The 16,927-nt window shown below is 40.8% G+C and overlaps 1 protein-coding gene across 1 annotated transcript; it reads right to left on the bottom strand.

Moving 5' to 3' along the window:
• Window positions 1–2,730: 2,730 nt before the first annotated feature.
• Window positions 2,731–10,296, bottom strand: nexn (nexilin (F actin binding protein)). The gene is made up of 12 exons (XM_061078700.1): window positions 9,892–10,296; window positions 9,592–9,789; window positions 8,407–8,491; window positions 8,161–8,309; window positions 6,418–6,618; window positions 6,162–6,335; window positions 5,727–5,915; window positions 4,633–4,869; window positions 4,036–4,230; window positions 3,565–3,786; window positions 3,235–3,423; window positions 2,731–3,114 (listed from the first exon to the last, which is right to left on the bottom strand). Exons 1-12 carry the CDS (start codon window positions 10,294–10,296, stop codon window positions 2,731–2,733), a joined length of 2,628 nt encoding a protein of 875 aa, XP_060934683.1.
• Between the last annotated feature and the right edge of the window lie 6,631 nt (window positions 10,297–16,927).

The following is a 16,927-nucleotide window of genomic DNA, read 5'->3' as shown; positions in this document are numbered from 1 at the left end:
ACATCCAGCACCACGGAGCCCTGTGGAGCCGAGCGGTGGAGCACAGATCTAGGGTCAGTAGATCCACAGATCTCCAGTCAGCAGACGAGGCAGTAAACTGATCGGCTGTTTCCGATCCTCGGCAATGTGCGTTTCCATGGAGACGACAGTCGCGGATCAGTGGATGAGTTAAACAAACATGGCGGCCCTCCTTTGCCTTAAAAAAAAAAAAAAAACGTGAACTTTTTTTTCTTCACCTGTTTTTAAAGATTCTCACATATTCTATACGGCTGTTGGGCGGTTTGTGGTGAAAATTGGTTCAGACATTTATGGCCAGCCTCAGGAAGAATAGGTAAAACGTTGGTGAGGCCCTGAGTTTTGATCTAGCACCATCATCAGGTCAAAATAGTAATGTGCCCAAAGAACTACAGCAATTCATCGAGCTATCGATTAATATACAATTTATTTAAAAATTTCCTGGCCACTGATCGAGTGCTTGGATTATTTCTAAAGTAGTGCCACATATCCGCTTTTTCTACTATAAGTACTATTACTTTAAATACAATTGATAATATTTCCGTACTTTCAGGAGGGTTTAAGGACAAGTGTCTCCATTCTGTCACCATATACATCAAAAATACACATCAATGTCCCCATGTATGTCCTAAATATACGGCAATGTCCCCCACATATATATACTGAATATACTGTATGATGATCTAGTTCTGAAGGGCTGTACATGGTTCAGGCCAGTAGAGGGCAGGGTATGCTAAGTTTACTAATAAATGCAGAAAGAAAGTCAACTTTTAAACTTTTATGATAGTTTTAATTTTGCTCGTGCATGGATTGCAGGACTCAACATGTATTCTGTAGATCCGGTTTATAGAAAGTCAAACAAAGAACAAAGTATTTATAAAAAAAAAGGAGGATCCACACAGGAGGCATGAGGTTAGGCCAGATGAACTGGATAACTGTACACTAGGGTGAGTCACACTGACAGGAAGTAAAACAACCAGAACCAAGTCAAGAAAAACAAAATAAAACATAAAACCAGGTTTTGAATTGGATCCGCAGCACAAAGGACACACTCACTGATACCAACCCCCTACATATATCTTGATATTTTCAGATTCAGACATAATTCTCTGAGAAATCAAATAACCCATTTCGCATGGTGAAAAATAATTCCCTGTATTCACCTCCCTTACCTGACCATAATTGATATTGAATAATATTGAATTTTTGATGCTTTGTGGCAATTAGATTATATACAACTCAACCAGGAAAAGCAAAACAAATATTTCATACTTCTGTTTGTATGAAATCAAACTGATTTTGAAACATGCACCTTGACAAGCAAGATATTGTACTTTAGAGGTTATTTAAATAAAGAAAATCAACTGCCCTACAGGTCCCAGGGTGGCTGCTTGCTTTACCTTGGCAGTTAACTAGTCTTGAAACATTTATTGAAACAGGGTTACAAAAACTGGGGTAACGTTTCTGTTATAAATTCAATTTGTAATAGCAATGGCCCAGAGCATTATGACATAAAACGTTGGCCACTATGATATAATCCTGCTCCACAGGCCGAACTGTCGCTCAAAACCCTAAAGCTACACAGTCAGAGTATCATGTACAACAATAATAAAATGCAAAGACAAGAAAGATTTAATTCTTTGTTCATTTTATTAAAACATTTTCATATGACAAATATTCACGCTAGCCTAAGATTTTCTTTACTTATCACACCATACGACGGTGACCTACTGTCCAGCATGACTGAATTATGACAACTTCATCAAGAGTATGACATTCAAAAGAAAAAAGGGGGATTGGTGCATTAAAAATCCACATATTAAAATTGTTTATATGCTGCGATTAAAAAACACTTTATCTGGACTCCAAGAGTTTCAATGAAAATCAGGATGTACACAAGCTCAAATTGCTTTGATCCTCCAATACGTGGCTATAATTACAATGTCACATCATCGAAATACAACCCCACAGAGATGACTAACATGTTAGCCTTTGATACAATACCAGCCAAGTATGACAATACCATTTACTAATAAGAGGATGGGTGCATAAAGCTACATACGACAATACTAATGATATAGGTGAGCATTAGTAGAATATAAACTTGTAAGGCGTTTTCCCGTATATTGTTTTTTAAAATCACCAGACAAGGACGTTGTACTTTTGACATTTCTATGCCTCAACATAACATTTGCCATGTATGGGAAGTCTGATATTTACATTACAGTACTATGATACTGAAAAATTGCTGGTATCCCAAATATCACTACGGCCTCTGAGTGAAGGTGGTTTGAGAGCTTTGTGCAACCCCTTGACATTGGAGCCAAGAATCCTGTCGTTTTTTGGCACATGTATCATCCTACTCTAGCAGGGAGTGCAGCTTTAACATTGAGCAACATGTAAACAACATCTTGCTTTTGTGGTTGTTTGTGTGTGTCCCTCCCTAAGGAATGCCAAGCGTACTGCTATTTTCTTCCCTCTGCTGTTTGACCATACCGTACCACGCGGGGCAAAGTTTTACAAAGGGAGCGAGGGACAACAGGGAAAGTTTCCAGAACCTGGAAGGGCGTCAGTAGTCGTACGCTGCAAGACAGAAACAGAAGAGCGGTTATCCACATCTGCCACCCGGCACAGGTTTGCAAGGAAGAGGAGCATGCGATCCACTTCATGCAGAGAGGCTGGGATCCACATCGGAGGTATCACGCAGGCATGCAATCACACCAAGGTGGTCTTACTTTCTATTGTTAGGATGCAGGTGCTTGCTGCTGTGCCTCTGCTGTTCACGGCCTTGCACATGTACTCGCCCTCGTCCTCCGGGTAGGTCTCGGGCAGGTAGAGGCAGGACGTCTCTCCTCTCTCTATATACTGATAGTCCTCACAGTCCTGGAGCATCTCGCCCTCGAACCACCAGGTGACCTCAGGCTTTGGCTCCCCAGTGATCTTGACGGTGAACCGCACCGGCTCAGAGTCCACCACCGATTGATTCTTGAGGGGCTTTTTGAACCACGGCGCCCCAGACCTGGCGTGATCCTCCTCATCTTCATAGGCTGCAGAGCCGTTGATGATGCTGCTCTCATCCTCCCCATCATCCTCCTTTTTCTGCAAACACATGACAACAAGAATCACGAGCGTTAGAGTCAAAGCGACCTGAGAACGAACTCCTGCTTGGCTGTCGTCCAGTCAGAATACATATATGGTCGTGATTATGGGAGGATTTACTTTCTGGAGTGCAGCATCAATTTCCTGCTGCTCAAACTGCATCCTCTGCAGCTTCTGCTCCTCTATCCTCTTCTTCTCCTCGTCCTCTCTGGCTTTGGCCATTTGTTCAAATCGGGCTCGCATGTCCACCTTCTGTTTGAATGGTGACTCGTCGGCCCTCGCCGCAGTCGTCTCTCCTCCCTCATCCTCCTGAAAAAAATACAGCAACTTCAGTATGTGACAATGAGATAATCCTTCAATGGTGCCACGTCTCAATAAAAAGAGTGAGACCGGACTCTCTGAAGAAAACCCTAATATCTTTCAAGAAACATTTCATGAATTTCATCTTACGCCTTGGAACCTCCCGGTTTCTCTCTCTTTAATTTCATCATCGACCGCCTTCCTCCGTGCTCTCTCCATGTCGATCTTCTTCTGAATGTCCTCTTCACTCAGCTGCTTGATCTTCTCAAACTTGGACTTGAGGTTTTTGGCCTGGATGGAGCCAGTCCTCTTGAGCTTCGTGAGCTCTTCATACTCTTTGCTCACAACGTTTGAGCTTTCATTTACTACGTCCTGTGGAATACAAGCCAGGTTAATTTGTACGGGGTTAAGTATATATATGAATCAAATGAAAAAGGTGCTAGGAAAAAATTACTTTGTAAAAGTTGTTGAGTTTTGCATGTTGGTGATACACAAAAAGTCACGAGAAACAAATACACTTTTTATCTGGCATAATTAGTGGACAAAGAGTTGATAGTTTTGATTGATTGATCAATATTGATCGATATGCTCCACATTTATTTTCAACAGTTCCACACTGACCTCGCCCATCTCTTGTCGGAGCTGCTCAAATTCCTGCTTCTCCTGCTCCATCTTCTGCTTGCGCTCCTCCGCCTTACGTCTTCTCTCAGCTTCCTCCTTTTCTTTGAGCAGCTCCTCAAAGTTCATCTCCAGTTTTCTGGGGTACAGCGCCTCCTGAGAATCGCTCTTCACTATCCCTTCTTCCTCATCTACCACCTATACACACAAAGTACACACAAAGGCAGATATTGTTAAATTACTGATTCCAGGATTATGGCCATGTTGTATCACCGTCTAAATCTGGTTTCAGTTTAAAACAGAGCAAAACAAGTACTTACCCACAATTGACTAAGGTCATAAAACAAGAAAAAAATCAAGAAGCTGCCATTGGTATTTCTGTACGTTTGCACACATTCAACACACATCCCAAAAAAACCTCATCATCATCTGGAGACCTTCATGTCCATGTATTAAGATTAAATGCATTATTAAAACCAGTCTTATAAGATATATGAACAATTATTTTTTCTTTTTTCTTCTTCAGGGAATAATATATGTTTGAAATTGAAAAATATATCATCAAAAGTGATGCATTTATTAGTGTTAGTGATCAGCCACATATACCTGCACAGTACAGTTCTTCACTGAGTCATGTGCACGTACCATACTCTTGCGGGCCTCAGCGAAGAGCTTCTTCTCCTCCTCCAGCCTCCTCTTGGCCTCCTCCTCTGCTTTCTTCTGCTCCTCTTCTCTTCTCTGTCGCTCCAGATCCTCGAAACTGGCGCATATCTTCCCAGGTTCACTGCCCTCCATGTTCAACAAGGCCATCAGCCCATCATCGTCCTCATCTACCAGCTGAGTCAAAACACAACAAGGTGAGCTTTGACGACTGTTGATTTTGTGTAATTTCTCAGAATGATGCTCCATCTAGTTAAAGTAAAAGCTGAGGCATTGTTCAACATTTAAACAACACATTCATTCGTAATAGTGGGGGAGAGGTGTTTGGAAAATATGAAACTACAGTTGATTTGCGTAACTGTGCTCAAATGCTAGAAACAGCAAACCTTCTTTTTTTTTTGTCTGTTGTGTGTTAGAAACGCCATCAACACCCAACTCACTTGCTGTGATTTTTGTCACATGGGCTGACACTGACACTCTGACAGCCAGGGGACTGGCAGGAAAAATTCCAGAAAATGTCCAAAGCAACTGACTCGGACATTTGCGTTCTCACATACAGCCCCTCCAGAGAAATTCAAGAAAGAGTTCAGCGCATGACTGAAAGCATCTTAATTAACATGTTATGTCTTATTTCTTAAATTGGTACAAAAAACAAAGGTTAACAGCCACAATTGGTTGTTGACTGTTTCTTGGCCCTGCAGCTTTTAGACCACCAATGTAGATGACAGGATAATACTGCTCCCAGACCAGAAGTAACCTGGGCAATAATAGCTCATAAAATGTAAAGATTTAATTTACACAACTATTTTTCTGTGGGTTTAACAAATAATGACATTTAAAGTTGCTGCTAGGTGTAGATCGTTTGACAGGCTAGCTGTGCCCCCCCGCTTTCCAGTGATTGTTCTAAGCTAGGATAACAAGCCTGCCAGAAAGCATCATGTAACTCTCTAATCTTTCTAATCTTTGGGAGCTTGTCTTCCTTCACTTCACCTTTCACATTGTGTTTTGCAGGGATCTCTGTGAGGCATACTGACCATGCTCTTTCTGGCTTCAGCAAAAGCTCTCCTCTCCTCCTCCATTCGTCTCTTGGCCTCCTCCTCTGCTTTCTTGCGCACTTCTTCAACCCTTTGCCTCTCCAGCTCCTCAAAGCTCAGCCTCAGTCTTCCAGGTCGGACCTCCTCCTTGTCTTCCTGAGAGGGCTGATCATCGCCCTCACCTTCCTCCTGATAACCAGACATGCAAACAGCAAGAGACAACTCAACAAAAGTTCAAACATTCACAAATTGAGTACACAATAAAAGTATTTGTGGAGAATTATGAGGTGTAAAATAAATCCAAAGATACTGCTACTGATCACTCGGGATGAAAATTATATTTGTGTCAGTATAGAGGGAAAGGGGATAATCATGCAAGAGAGCATTATTTCAACTTTCCAAATTTCAACTGTCCAACTAAAGGTTGTTTTTTACCATTCCCAATCTGGCCTCGTCAAACGCCTTCTTCTCGTCGACCAAGCGGCGTTTGGCTTCCTCCTCTGCCTGCTTCCTCCTATGGTCCTGTCTCTCCTTCTCCAGCTCCTCAAATCCCATCTTCAGCTTCCCAGGAGTCACCTGCAGCTTCTCAGAGGGCTTCTCCTCTTCATCCTGACGTCAGCAAAGAGGAAGGCCGGTTTAAATCACAGCATCTGGATGTTAAAAAAATTACTTTTTTATCTTTGTTCCTTACCTGTTCAACAACAGAGCGTCGCTTGGCTTCCCTGAAGGAGTGTCTGTTTTCGTCGTAGCGTCTCTTTTTCTCCTCCTCTGCCTTCTTCTTCAGGTCCTCCTCTCTGCCCTTCTCCATGTCCTCAAAGTTCACCTTGATCCTGCCCGGATGTCGTGAAGACTTCGCTGGAACCACCCGCACTAGGATTGTGTCATCTCCCTCCTGAAGAGCAAGATTATCCAAGGGACAGAGAGAGGAATTTGTTATAGTGAAGGAATGATGAAATTAAGACCACATTGTCAAGTCACGTTCAAGGTTTTCAGCTCTTATAAAGGGTGTAATACACCAACTATTCAGTAGCAAGAAGGAAAACCAGTTTAGATCACTCACAGCTTTATAAACTGTGAATAAGAGCATGTATGTGAGTTGGGAGCAACTTTATTGGCCTAATGGTAGCCAGCACCATTTGCAGTAGGTCAGAGGATGGGTGTCAGTCAGATAGCGGAGTCTAATTCAGTCCCAGTGAGGAGGACTGGAGCTAATTTAGTCGCTGGGAGGTGTGGGAAACAGTTGCCAGTCATATGCTGTCTACACCTGGCAGCTCTGTTCCAGCTTTTTTGACCTCTTTCACCAAGTCTTGGCTGTGTTACATTTATACATTACCGTTTTAGTTGTAAGACACTCACTTAAGAGAAGCGAAATTGGTAAGTTGTTATGTAAAAGTAAAAAATGGATCTGACTCACTGTTAATAACAAGTATAAAGTATGTTGAGATTTAAAAGAGGCTCTAAAAGCTTTTAAAACAACTACATTCCAATATAAGACCAAAGGACATGATCCCACAGACAATGGATCATAAACTATTGCTTTGATCATATTAATGATGAAGGCAAAGACAAAGCCATCCAACCTGGTTAGTTCAGCAACAAACCTGCTCTTGTTGGTAATGTTTTTATTTTTCAGTTTTATCTCTCGATATATGTTGACCAAGGAGGTTGTGTTTTCACCCCTGTCCATTGGTTTGTTTGTTTTTTTGTCAGCAGGATTACGCAAAAAAATACAAAACGGATTTCCACAAAACTTAGTGGAAGGATGGGACATGAGCCAAGACAGAACCCATTCAAATTTTGCCTTGAATTCTGACAGAGGAGGGGATCCACTTTCTTTGTCATTGTGACATGGGGTGTTTTTTGAAATTGTCCACAATTTCCCAGGATTTGATTTATTGGTCTTGCTGAAAAACATCAGGCATATTTAGAGGACGGATATCAACAAGTATCTGAAAGTATCTAGTTATAGGACTATTCTAATTGTACTTTAGCAGAATTAGGGCAAGGGAGTCACAGGTAATAGTCTTTAATTGCCTTTCTGGCACAGGAATGCTTATGTAACCATTTCCCAGACCTACACTGTCTGTCTAAAAGTATAATTCTTCCTTAAAAATCCATATATAATAGTTGTAATATATTAATAGTATTACATTGTAATGTACTGCCACAGGTCTTGCCCAGTGAGATGTTATAATGGCGACCAATTCACCTTGAGTTCACAGACTGGTTATGTCAACAGTCCTACTGGTGGTTTCAGACCTATATCCAGCCTCTGCCAACTGTTTGGATCTCAGATGCCACTTCAAATAACTCATCCGAGTGGCAGCTGAGGATTACCTGAATCATTATGGACATGAGTCCCCCTGTTCTCATCAGAAAGGCAGGACTGACGTTCCACTTCCCTGTGCAGGGACTTCAGCCCAGGTTCACTCACCTCAGCTGCTTTCTTGGCCAAATCCTTCTTGATTTTGGCTTTTTCCATGTTGTCCTGGGTCTCCCTTTTCTTCCTCTCTCCTTCCGCCCTCTTCCTTTCCTCCTCTTGTCTTTGTTTCTCCATCACAGCAAATTTCCCCTTCACACTGCCTGAGGATTTCACAGAGCAGGACACAAGCCTTCAGCCTCCCTTTCCTGCCAGACCCCCTACTGAATATCCATCTGTTCAACCCTCTGTCTGTCTTACCTGTGATTTTGGGGACGTATGATTTTTCCACCTTTGCTGGCTTCACCTCTTCCTCCTCATCGCTGGATGCGAGTAGTTCTTTTATCTGTGGTGGATCAGAAAGAGAGTGTGGTGAGGTTACGGTTTAGCTCGGATCATCTCCTTTGCCATCCAGGAGCCATGCTGCTCCCAGCAAGAACAAGGGCCTAATCCCTGCTAATAGCTTGGTCATCTGACCGGCAGGTTGGCCTGTGATTGGGCCACAGTGTTGTTGCACAGACTGAAGATGAGCGTAGGTGTCCGAGCCTGGTCAGCTCTGGCAGGGCTGTACACAGGAAGGTTGTTCTGTCTAAGTATCACGGATAATCCATTGCATAGCACCTTATCACTGCATTTATACCACAGTCGATCCCGAGGAAAAGCCGCTACAACCAGGGAATTCTAAATCTTTGATACTCACATATTTTTTAGGTTAATATATGTCTTTCACATCATATCATACATATGTATACTCTATATTTCTTCTTGTGCATTAATTAAGCTATCATATATCAAATGTCAAGTCAAGTGATAAAATGAAAGTAAATTGTGCATCATGCGATGCTATAGGGTTGAAGCTAACAATTATTTGCATCATAAATATATATATGTAGAAATGCATTACTAATAATGATGTAATATGATATACTTTTTGTTATTCAATTGCTAATTTAATTATATTAGGGTGGTTTGATTAGCTTTTCCAAGATATTGTTGATGATTTTTTTTATTAGTTTCTGAACAATGTTAGATGCATCACTCTGTTGTTTTGTTTGATATATTTGTTATAAATCGAAATATGGGATTGAGATGATGATTTAAAATAAACTTCTGTGACCTAAACAAATGTTCGGCAGCTCAACATGCAGTTTAAATTATAGATCCGCTCATGGGTCGGTGGGCTTCAGTTGTACAGTGTCCCTTGTGCACATTAATTGGGTTAAAAAAATCACATCATCTTTTCAAGTCAAGCACAAACCAAAGTTCAATATCAAATGAAGTCAAAACCATTAACAGGTTAATTGTATGACACACAGTGGGATTGATGTTGCAGTGCAGTGTAGTGTAAAGTGATATCTCACTCAGACTGGCAGCCTCGTCAGCCTGTCATGCCTCATCATGCACACAGGTCATGGTCACAGGTTAGTCGGGTTATCTGTCTTTGACCTGCTGCTTCCTGCGGCTCCATTCTCTCTCCTTGACGAATTGGTCTTTCCTCTTCTGCTGCTCATCCCTGCTCCTCAGCCTGCTGCGATCCTCCCTGGCCTTCTGCATGGCCTCGTACTTGCTCGTCACGTCCCCTTTGTCTTTGTTCAGCTTAGGCATGTAGGTCCTGGCCACCGGCTTTCTAGATCGGAGAAGTTTCTGTGGTTTTTCAGAAAGAAATTAAGAGAGAGTTATTTTATGTGGCAGGGGGGAACAGTTTCTCTCCAAGGCAAAGTTGTTGTAAAGATGCTTAAATCTCACCTCTTTTTTAAGTGCCAGTTCAGACATATTCCGGTCTTCATTTGTGTCAGATTGTGCATCCTCTTTCTCCTCATCATCCGTTGCTTCACCATTTGTCTTATCATCTGTGTCTTTTTCTTTGTGCTCCAGACCGTTCACATGTGGCTTGTCAGTCTCAGTACCTTCTTCATCATTTGTGTGGCAGGCTTTTTTGTCTTCCTCCTGTGACGTCTCCTCGCTTTTCTTCTCAACGTCGTCGCCTTCATCAACTGCAACATCCTCCTCCTCGTCCTCGTCCTCCTCGTCCTCCTCGTGCGTCACTTCATCTTCCTTGTATTCTGCGTCGCTCATGCTGAGTGCATTTTCTTTTGTAACATCATCCATGTCATGGGCGACCGCCGCCGCAACCTGCGCCACCTCCGTCATGTTTGTAGCACAATGACAAGTTGACAGACAGGCTCTGATAAAATGTTACCTGAGGAATAGAGAAAGTATTACTGTATTGTTGCATGATGTGCACTTGATTGATTGAATGGACATTAAAAAGTTCTGATCATATGACATGATTCATCACTTATTTTCACTGAATTATCAGATGCTTGTCAAAGGCTATAACAGGTCCAGTGTGTAAGATTTAGGTGAAAGGCATCTATTGGCAGAAATTGAATATAAAATAATCCTACGGATGTTTTCACTAGTGTGTTTCATCTACTGCATAACTGGACAAACTAAACACCTCTTGAGTTTATACGATAACTGAAGGCTACCAAATGTTTTGAAGGGGAGGTGTGGTGAGGGGTATTCAGCTGCAACATGCAACTTCACCACTAGATGTCACTATGTTCTACACAATGAACCTTTAAGCAATTTGACTGACTATGCCAAACATGCAAATATTAATAATCAATAGTCAGATATCAGAACATTATAATTTGCAATACTCTTAATATTGATACAATTATCAATAATGTAACAGATACAGGGTTTGTTACTTTGTGCTCTTATGGCTGTAACATGTATTTACCAATAAAGGAATCTGAATATAAAACATGTATGGATGTTCAATGTCAGTCCTTTTGTGCTCATTTGAAATAATTAAGATTCCTACAAAGATTCACAATTACATTTTGACCAAATATTGATTCAATTGTAATATTATTTTCATAATCTGTGTTTTTATTTCTCAGTTAAACGTCCACAAGTAACAAGGTCACAGCCATTGGAAAGGTTAGATCCATCTTCGCATCCATTTCCTGATTCTGTATCATTACTGTTTAGGAAGTACATTTTCTTTTGTGTGCAGCAGGTACTGGGACAAAAAAGTTAGGGACGAGGAAAGCTGCTCCACTTCCCCTTGTTGAGAGAGAAGCTGGCTGACCTCTATTAATAGCCCACTTGTGGGTGCAGGACATGTGAGCATTGCTATTTCTGATGAGTGATAGGCATTTACACAGAGCTCAAGTTGGCACCCACATGTCGCCCCACAGACCTTAACAAAATGGCCAGGCTGAGAGCGAGACAACTGGATGAATGAGGGACTGTTGGGGCAGTTTAGTCTGCCAACACTTAAACTGCTGCCGTTTTTCAGTGTCCTTAAAATACCTTTTCTATTCAGACATGACGATCATAGATAAGCACAATGGCACGATTCTGCAACCTTGTATACAAACAGTGGAAACTATGAAGCACGGACTATCTTCTATTTATTAGTCATCAGAGGTCGTCACACTGAATTTATCTGAAAATAAAATACACTTCTCGATATATTAGTAAAGAAGTCCATGTGTGTATTTGTGTGTATGTCATTACAGTATAAACAAATGAGTCAAAGTTTTGAAATTCAGAATAACGAGGATATTATAAAAGTAGATTACTGCATTTGACAAAAAAAGCACTTCTGCTTTCATTGAGGTTAGCGACAGGAGTCAAAATGACATCAGATCCTTATTTTCTATTTTCAAATTGCAGCGTGTGTCAATGTTATTTTGTTTCGTCTATAGCACATTGATACATTTTCTGTATTAATGTACAATGTGAGCCACCATACCCAAGTAGGTTGAACTAGTTTTTACATACCATATATTCAGATTGTATATTTAGATAAGTACTAAAGTCATACTAAATTCTCGGTGACTCGGTGACTGAGAATTTAAAGTTTCTAAAAGAAAATATACAGTTACAGGAAACGGTCCAGGTTTGACTGGTGATGTTATTTCTGTTCCCAGCTGGCACAAGATATCATGACTCTGTGACAGAAAAAAAACGTTTGGCTCTTATACAACTGCAATTACAAGTTAATGCTTCTATACTGTAGCTCAAATTAATGAAACCAGGGTGATTTATATATTACTGTAGGCCTGATCACAAGTTATGGACATGAAAAGTAACAAATATGTGTAATTGTAACTAATAAGTGTAACTGTAACCGACCACATTTTAAAATGACTGGATTAACACATTATTATAGTTAAATAATTCACCTGATGTCTTTCGAATTAAGAATGAGCACCGATTAAATTCACTGACAATGAAGAACAAGACTGTTTTTATGTTTTACAGATCTGCTCCTCTGGCTACACCATCTATGAAATGAAATCAGAGATTACCTGTGTAGCGAGCTGTGGTCCTCCTGTCTATGATTTTAAAAAAAAAGAAGAAAAGAAATCCTTTCAGTGGATATGAAACAGAAGAAGTGAAACTCAGACGAACCGAGACGCGACCACCGGTGCAACAGCTCGACTGGCCGCTGCTGCTGCTGCTGCTGCGTGTGTGTGTGTGTGTGTGTGTGTGTGTGTGTGTGTGTGTGTGTGTGTGTGTGTGTGTGTGTGTGTGTGTGTGTGTGTGTGTGTGTGTGTGCGCGTGTGTGTCGGTTTCCATAAAAGTACCGTTACTTTCTACCGGATACTGCATACCCCGCGCGCCTGCCGCAGGTTCAGCTGTTGCCTCGCACAGGGGCGCGCACTCGCACACTCCCATCCTGACCACTTCCAGTCCCAGCCACATTGATATCGTTCATAATAACTAAACATCAACAACGAGTATGTTGCAGTGATGTACACATAACCATAGCCACTGTAATTAAATATCAGATTATTCAATAATTATGGTTTAAGTCATACAATTTTATGTTTTACTTTTCACTGTCATATGTATTTCTTGTTTTTTGCCTTTAGACTGAGCCCAAAATATTTGGGGGGGGGGGTTCCAATTTGTCTACTTTGGTTTCGTCACCCCACTTCCTGTTTAGGTGTTTAGCAAAGAAATGTACAAACAAATAAACAGCTTTTACAGCAACAAAATCCAGTCATATGGACATTTAGTGATTATTTATGAGCTAACATCCAGGAAGACCTTTATAACAAACTACAGGTGATATTATGGTTCATGATTATACTGTCATGCATCATACTGAGGGCCTTTAATTATAGAAGTGTTTATCAAATATATTATTATGGACATTTATATTTTGTGCATAGGGATTTAAAAAAATGTTGACCAGGGATATTTGACATAACACAGAACTTAGGGGAGGCAGCATTTAGTGTCTATGGTCCTCGCCTCTGGAATTGTCTGGTAGAAGAGAGACACTCCTGGTCCAGTCTGTTTTGGAGCACTACAGACATTACCATTATGGGCATGTTGGCCTGTTAGAACCTGGATTCCTGACTTATCAGCTTTCCCATTGTTGAGATAACGTGATTATCTACATATTGCCGTTATTCTGCTATGCAATGACGGTTGGAACTCTTATCATCACCCACAGAGCCAATCGTAGCTGATTTTTCATTATGGTAACATGTCGTCAGAGACAACGCATTCCTACATGTCTGATATTTTGAAGTCATATATAAATTCCCAGTATGACGTATTTATCATCCTGATACACTGAGTGAGTCTTAATTTAACCTAAGTCTGTCTGTCTGTCCACTGTGGATTGATTAGAAACCCTGCTGATGCTGAGGACACATTTGTCTGGTCCAATGGCTCCATGCACAACTGCTGACTCACTGACCCAACAGGCCTGATGCAGAAAAAAGCCAGCCCAATTCAAGTATTACACACAAGTTATTCTGCCGTTGCTACCAGGTCATTTTGGCACAATCTATATAATCATAGTATTTGACAAACAACATTCCCACTAGAATTATATCATGAAATGAATACTTCACAGGTTTAAAGGTATAGCTGTCCTGGTAAACAGTGAATGCTACATAATTTCAGCAATCCCTCAGTGTGTCCAATCAGAGCTGCTGAGGCTTCGGGAAACCCCAACAAGAGGCCAGAGCTCTCACTAATACTGTACTTAGAAGTGAAATCTGAGAGCCAGTGTACTATTGTTTAAAAGTTGAGGATCCTTTGAATGAAGGACACTGGAGGATCCTTCTTGTTTGCAGAAAAAACAGTGCACACAGAGAATATTATTATATATTTCACAGCCAGGAAACAGACTAATGCTCTTAAGCTCGGCATGGAGCTTCCCCTTGTCTTTATGATGTTCTCTCTGGACCTCATTTCTTCACTGTATCTGACATATGCATTTACATAGATTTAGCATATTGTATCTAAACATGCAAAAACACAAAAATGTTCTTTTGAAAATTACATTTGAACATGACTAAAAAAATACATTTGCAAAAAAATGTAGATTTGGGGTCGCTCTTTTCTTTTCTTCATTTGTTGACTGCATTCTTAGAAGGCATGAGGTGGATGGGGGTCTGTTCTGTGAACTTTTGGGGTAAAGGGGCTTGGTCCTTCAGGACATCGGGGACTACAAGGGGACTGCTTTAAATAGCACCACAGCTGTGGCAACTTATCAACAGTGCAGGGACAGCTAGCCTGAGTCAGACTGGGCCTTTAGCTTCAGCTGCTGCAGCTCAGCCCAGACTCCCCCATAAATATTTTTGTGGTGGTACAGCCCAACACCCCCTGCTGTAGCCAGAAGACTGGGTCAGCATGTCACATCCCCCATCCACACCTTTTCAGTTCATATCAGCAGATTCTTCATCTTCTATGAACAGTTATTCCCCATCCACTGTAATACACCAGTCCCAACAGTCAACAAATCAGCAAAAATTTAAAGTCACCTTCTTTCATTATCGAATCCATTGAGTCACAAACATATGATCAAAATAGCAGGTCAAAGCGTTTCTGACTCGTCTCAGTTAGCTCACCGATTATCCTAACAGCCACCTAGAACATGTATGCAAGGTTATACAGAGAACGCTGCTGTTAATGGTTTCTATAAACCATCTTGTTCAAGCCACCGGCACACAGCATTGTTTGACCGGATAGTTTGGTCCATTTTTCTTTAGTCCCTTATTTCTGACAGTGCACATGTTCCTGTACATAAAAACATTAAAAGTATTTTCATCCATGTCTAAAAGTCTATTCCTGTGGCACTTTTTCATATCGATGATGTATTTTCGTTGTCCATAGGGGCCTAAAAAGATACCTGTTATGGGAAAGAAAAGAAAATGGAAGAATGCCACTGAGCTGCACAGTCGTGTGCTATTCCAGGACAACAAAACTGACCTGTAAGATGATCTGAAGAGATGTCAGGATGCTCTGCTGTGTTCTTACTTTGGGTTTGAATGTGCTTATCAGACCAGACTGTGAGAAGACCAAATAGGTGATGAACTCTGGTGCTGCTGGCCTTAAGCCATGCAACAAAAAACATATATGTTTATGCTTTTTGCAGAAGAGAAGCATTTTTAGTGTATCAGAAATCAGATGACAGTAATTTTTGTACACATTACATTACAAATACATCAGAATGTATCAAAGGGAGGTTTGCAATTGAAAATTTCCTGTGGGAACTTTGTGAGAAGTAAGTAATGTCATTATTTCCCAGCTGTGAGTCCTGAGTGCTCAGCTGTCATGAGGAGAAAAGCAGCTCCACCACAGAACAGGTGTGGACTGCGGTGGAGCTGGCCTCACTGAGCTGCTTTAGAAGTCGAGTGAGTCAGGATCTTTTGCAGACATGACATTTAGCAAAAAAAAAGTAATTAAGTTCAGCATCATATGAAATTAAGGGAAATGACACGTATGACTTAAAATTTGGCTACAATGAACTGCAAGACGGTCTTTGAAAACAACAATTCTCTCCATTGGTGAGATGGGGTCTGAATTGGCCCAAATTTTTTACCTAATTTGACCTGGCTTAACCAAGAGGTGCAAAGCATTAAGATTAACTAAATTAAGATATAACTCCAGACATAACACCATCAATTGCACCATCATGTATATTATCGTGCAGTTCGTACCAATATCTGATCTGGGAAAAGGTTTATTTTTGTACTGTTTTCACTAGGTGAAAGATGTGTCTTGTCTCCTCACCTTACAAAACCCATCCAATGTCCCTCCTGTTATTGTTGCTGCATGGGAGCTTGTGCAGAACCTAAGAATCGTTTACTGCCCCCTAGTGAAAAGAAGTAGAACATGCCCAGAACAAACTTTGTTTTAAAGTATAAAAACAAACTCAATGTGAGATAAAAGGGGGCAAACACAGTTCTTTATTCTGTCATAGGGTCACTGGGCCTGTACTTCATTCTACATTATTTACACACATTTACATTGGGACTGTCAGTGTATCGATTGGTCAGTGAGCCAGAACCTATCATCAAGTCATGCAAAATGTATTTAGATGAGATGACTGATCTCTGCTGCTGTCTACATGTGCAGGCTGTAGACTCACACAAGCATGTAGAATAGGACATATGATGTAATTATGCTGGTGAGATCTTTCCTGAGGGCTGGGAAACCGAGAGCTCATCCTGTGTTTGCACTTTTCATGCTTTGGCTTAGTAGAAACGTTTCATTCATTCATTCATTTTTATTTATTTCAAACATATAAATCAAAAAAGAGAAATCGTTCAAACAAATGAAAAAAACAGAAAAAGTATTGTTTACAAACAGTGACGAGGAAAAAAATCATTTAATTATTGAATCTACAAATTCGAAAAGGAGTGAGAACAAGCACAAATGTTTTTAATATCCCCCTTCTCCACAAGTCATTCATTAATAATTATCTTATACTTAAGCAGATTCCTATATATTT

The sequence above is a fragment of the Limanda limanda genome, chromosome 9 (genome assembly GCF_963576545.1).
Source record: "Limanda limanda chromosome 9, fLimLim1.1, whole genome shotgun sequence".
Lineage (NCBI taxonomy): Eukaryota > Metazoa > Chordata > Actinopteri > Pleuronectiformes > Pleuronectidae > Limanda > Limanda limanda.
The sequence above is the reverse complement of the archived record's forward strand: the minus strand, read 5'-3'. Positions and strand labels throughout refer to the sequence as shown.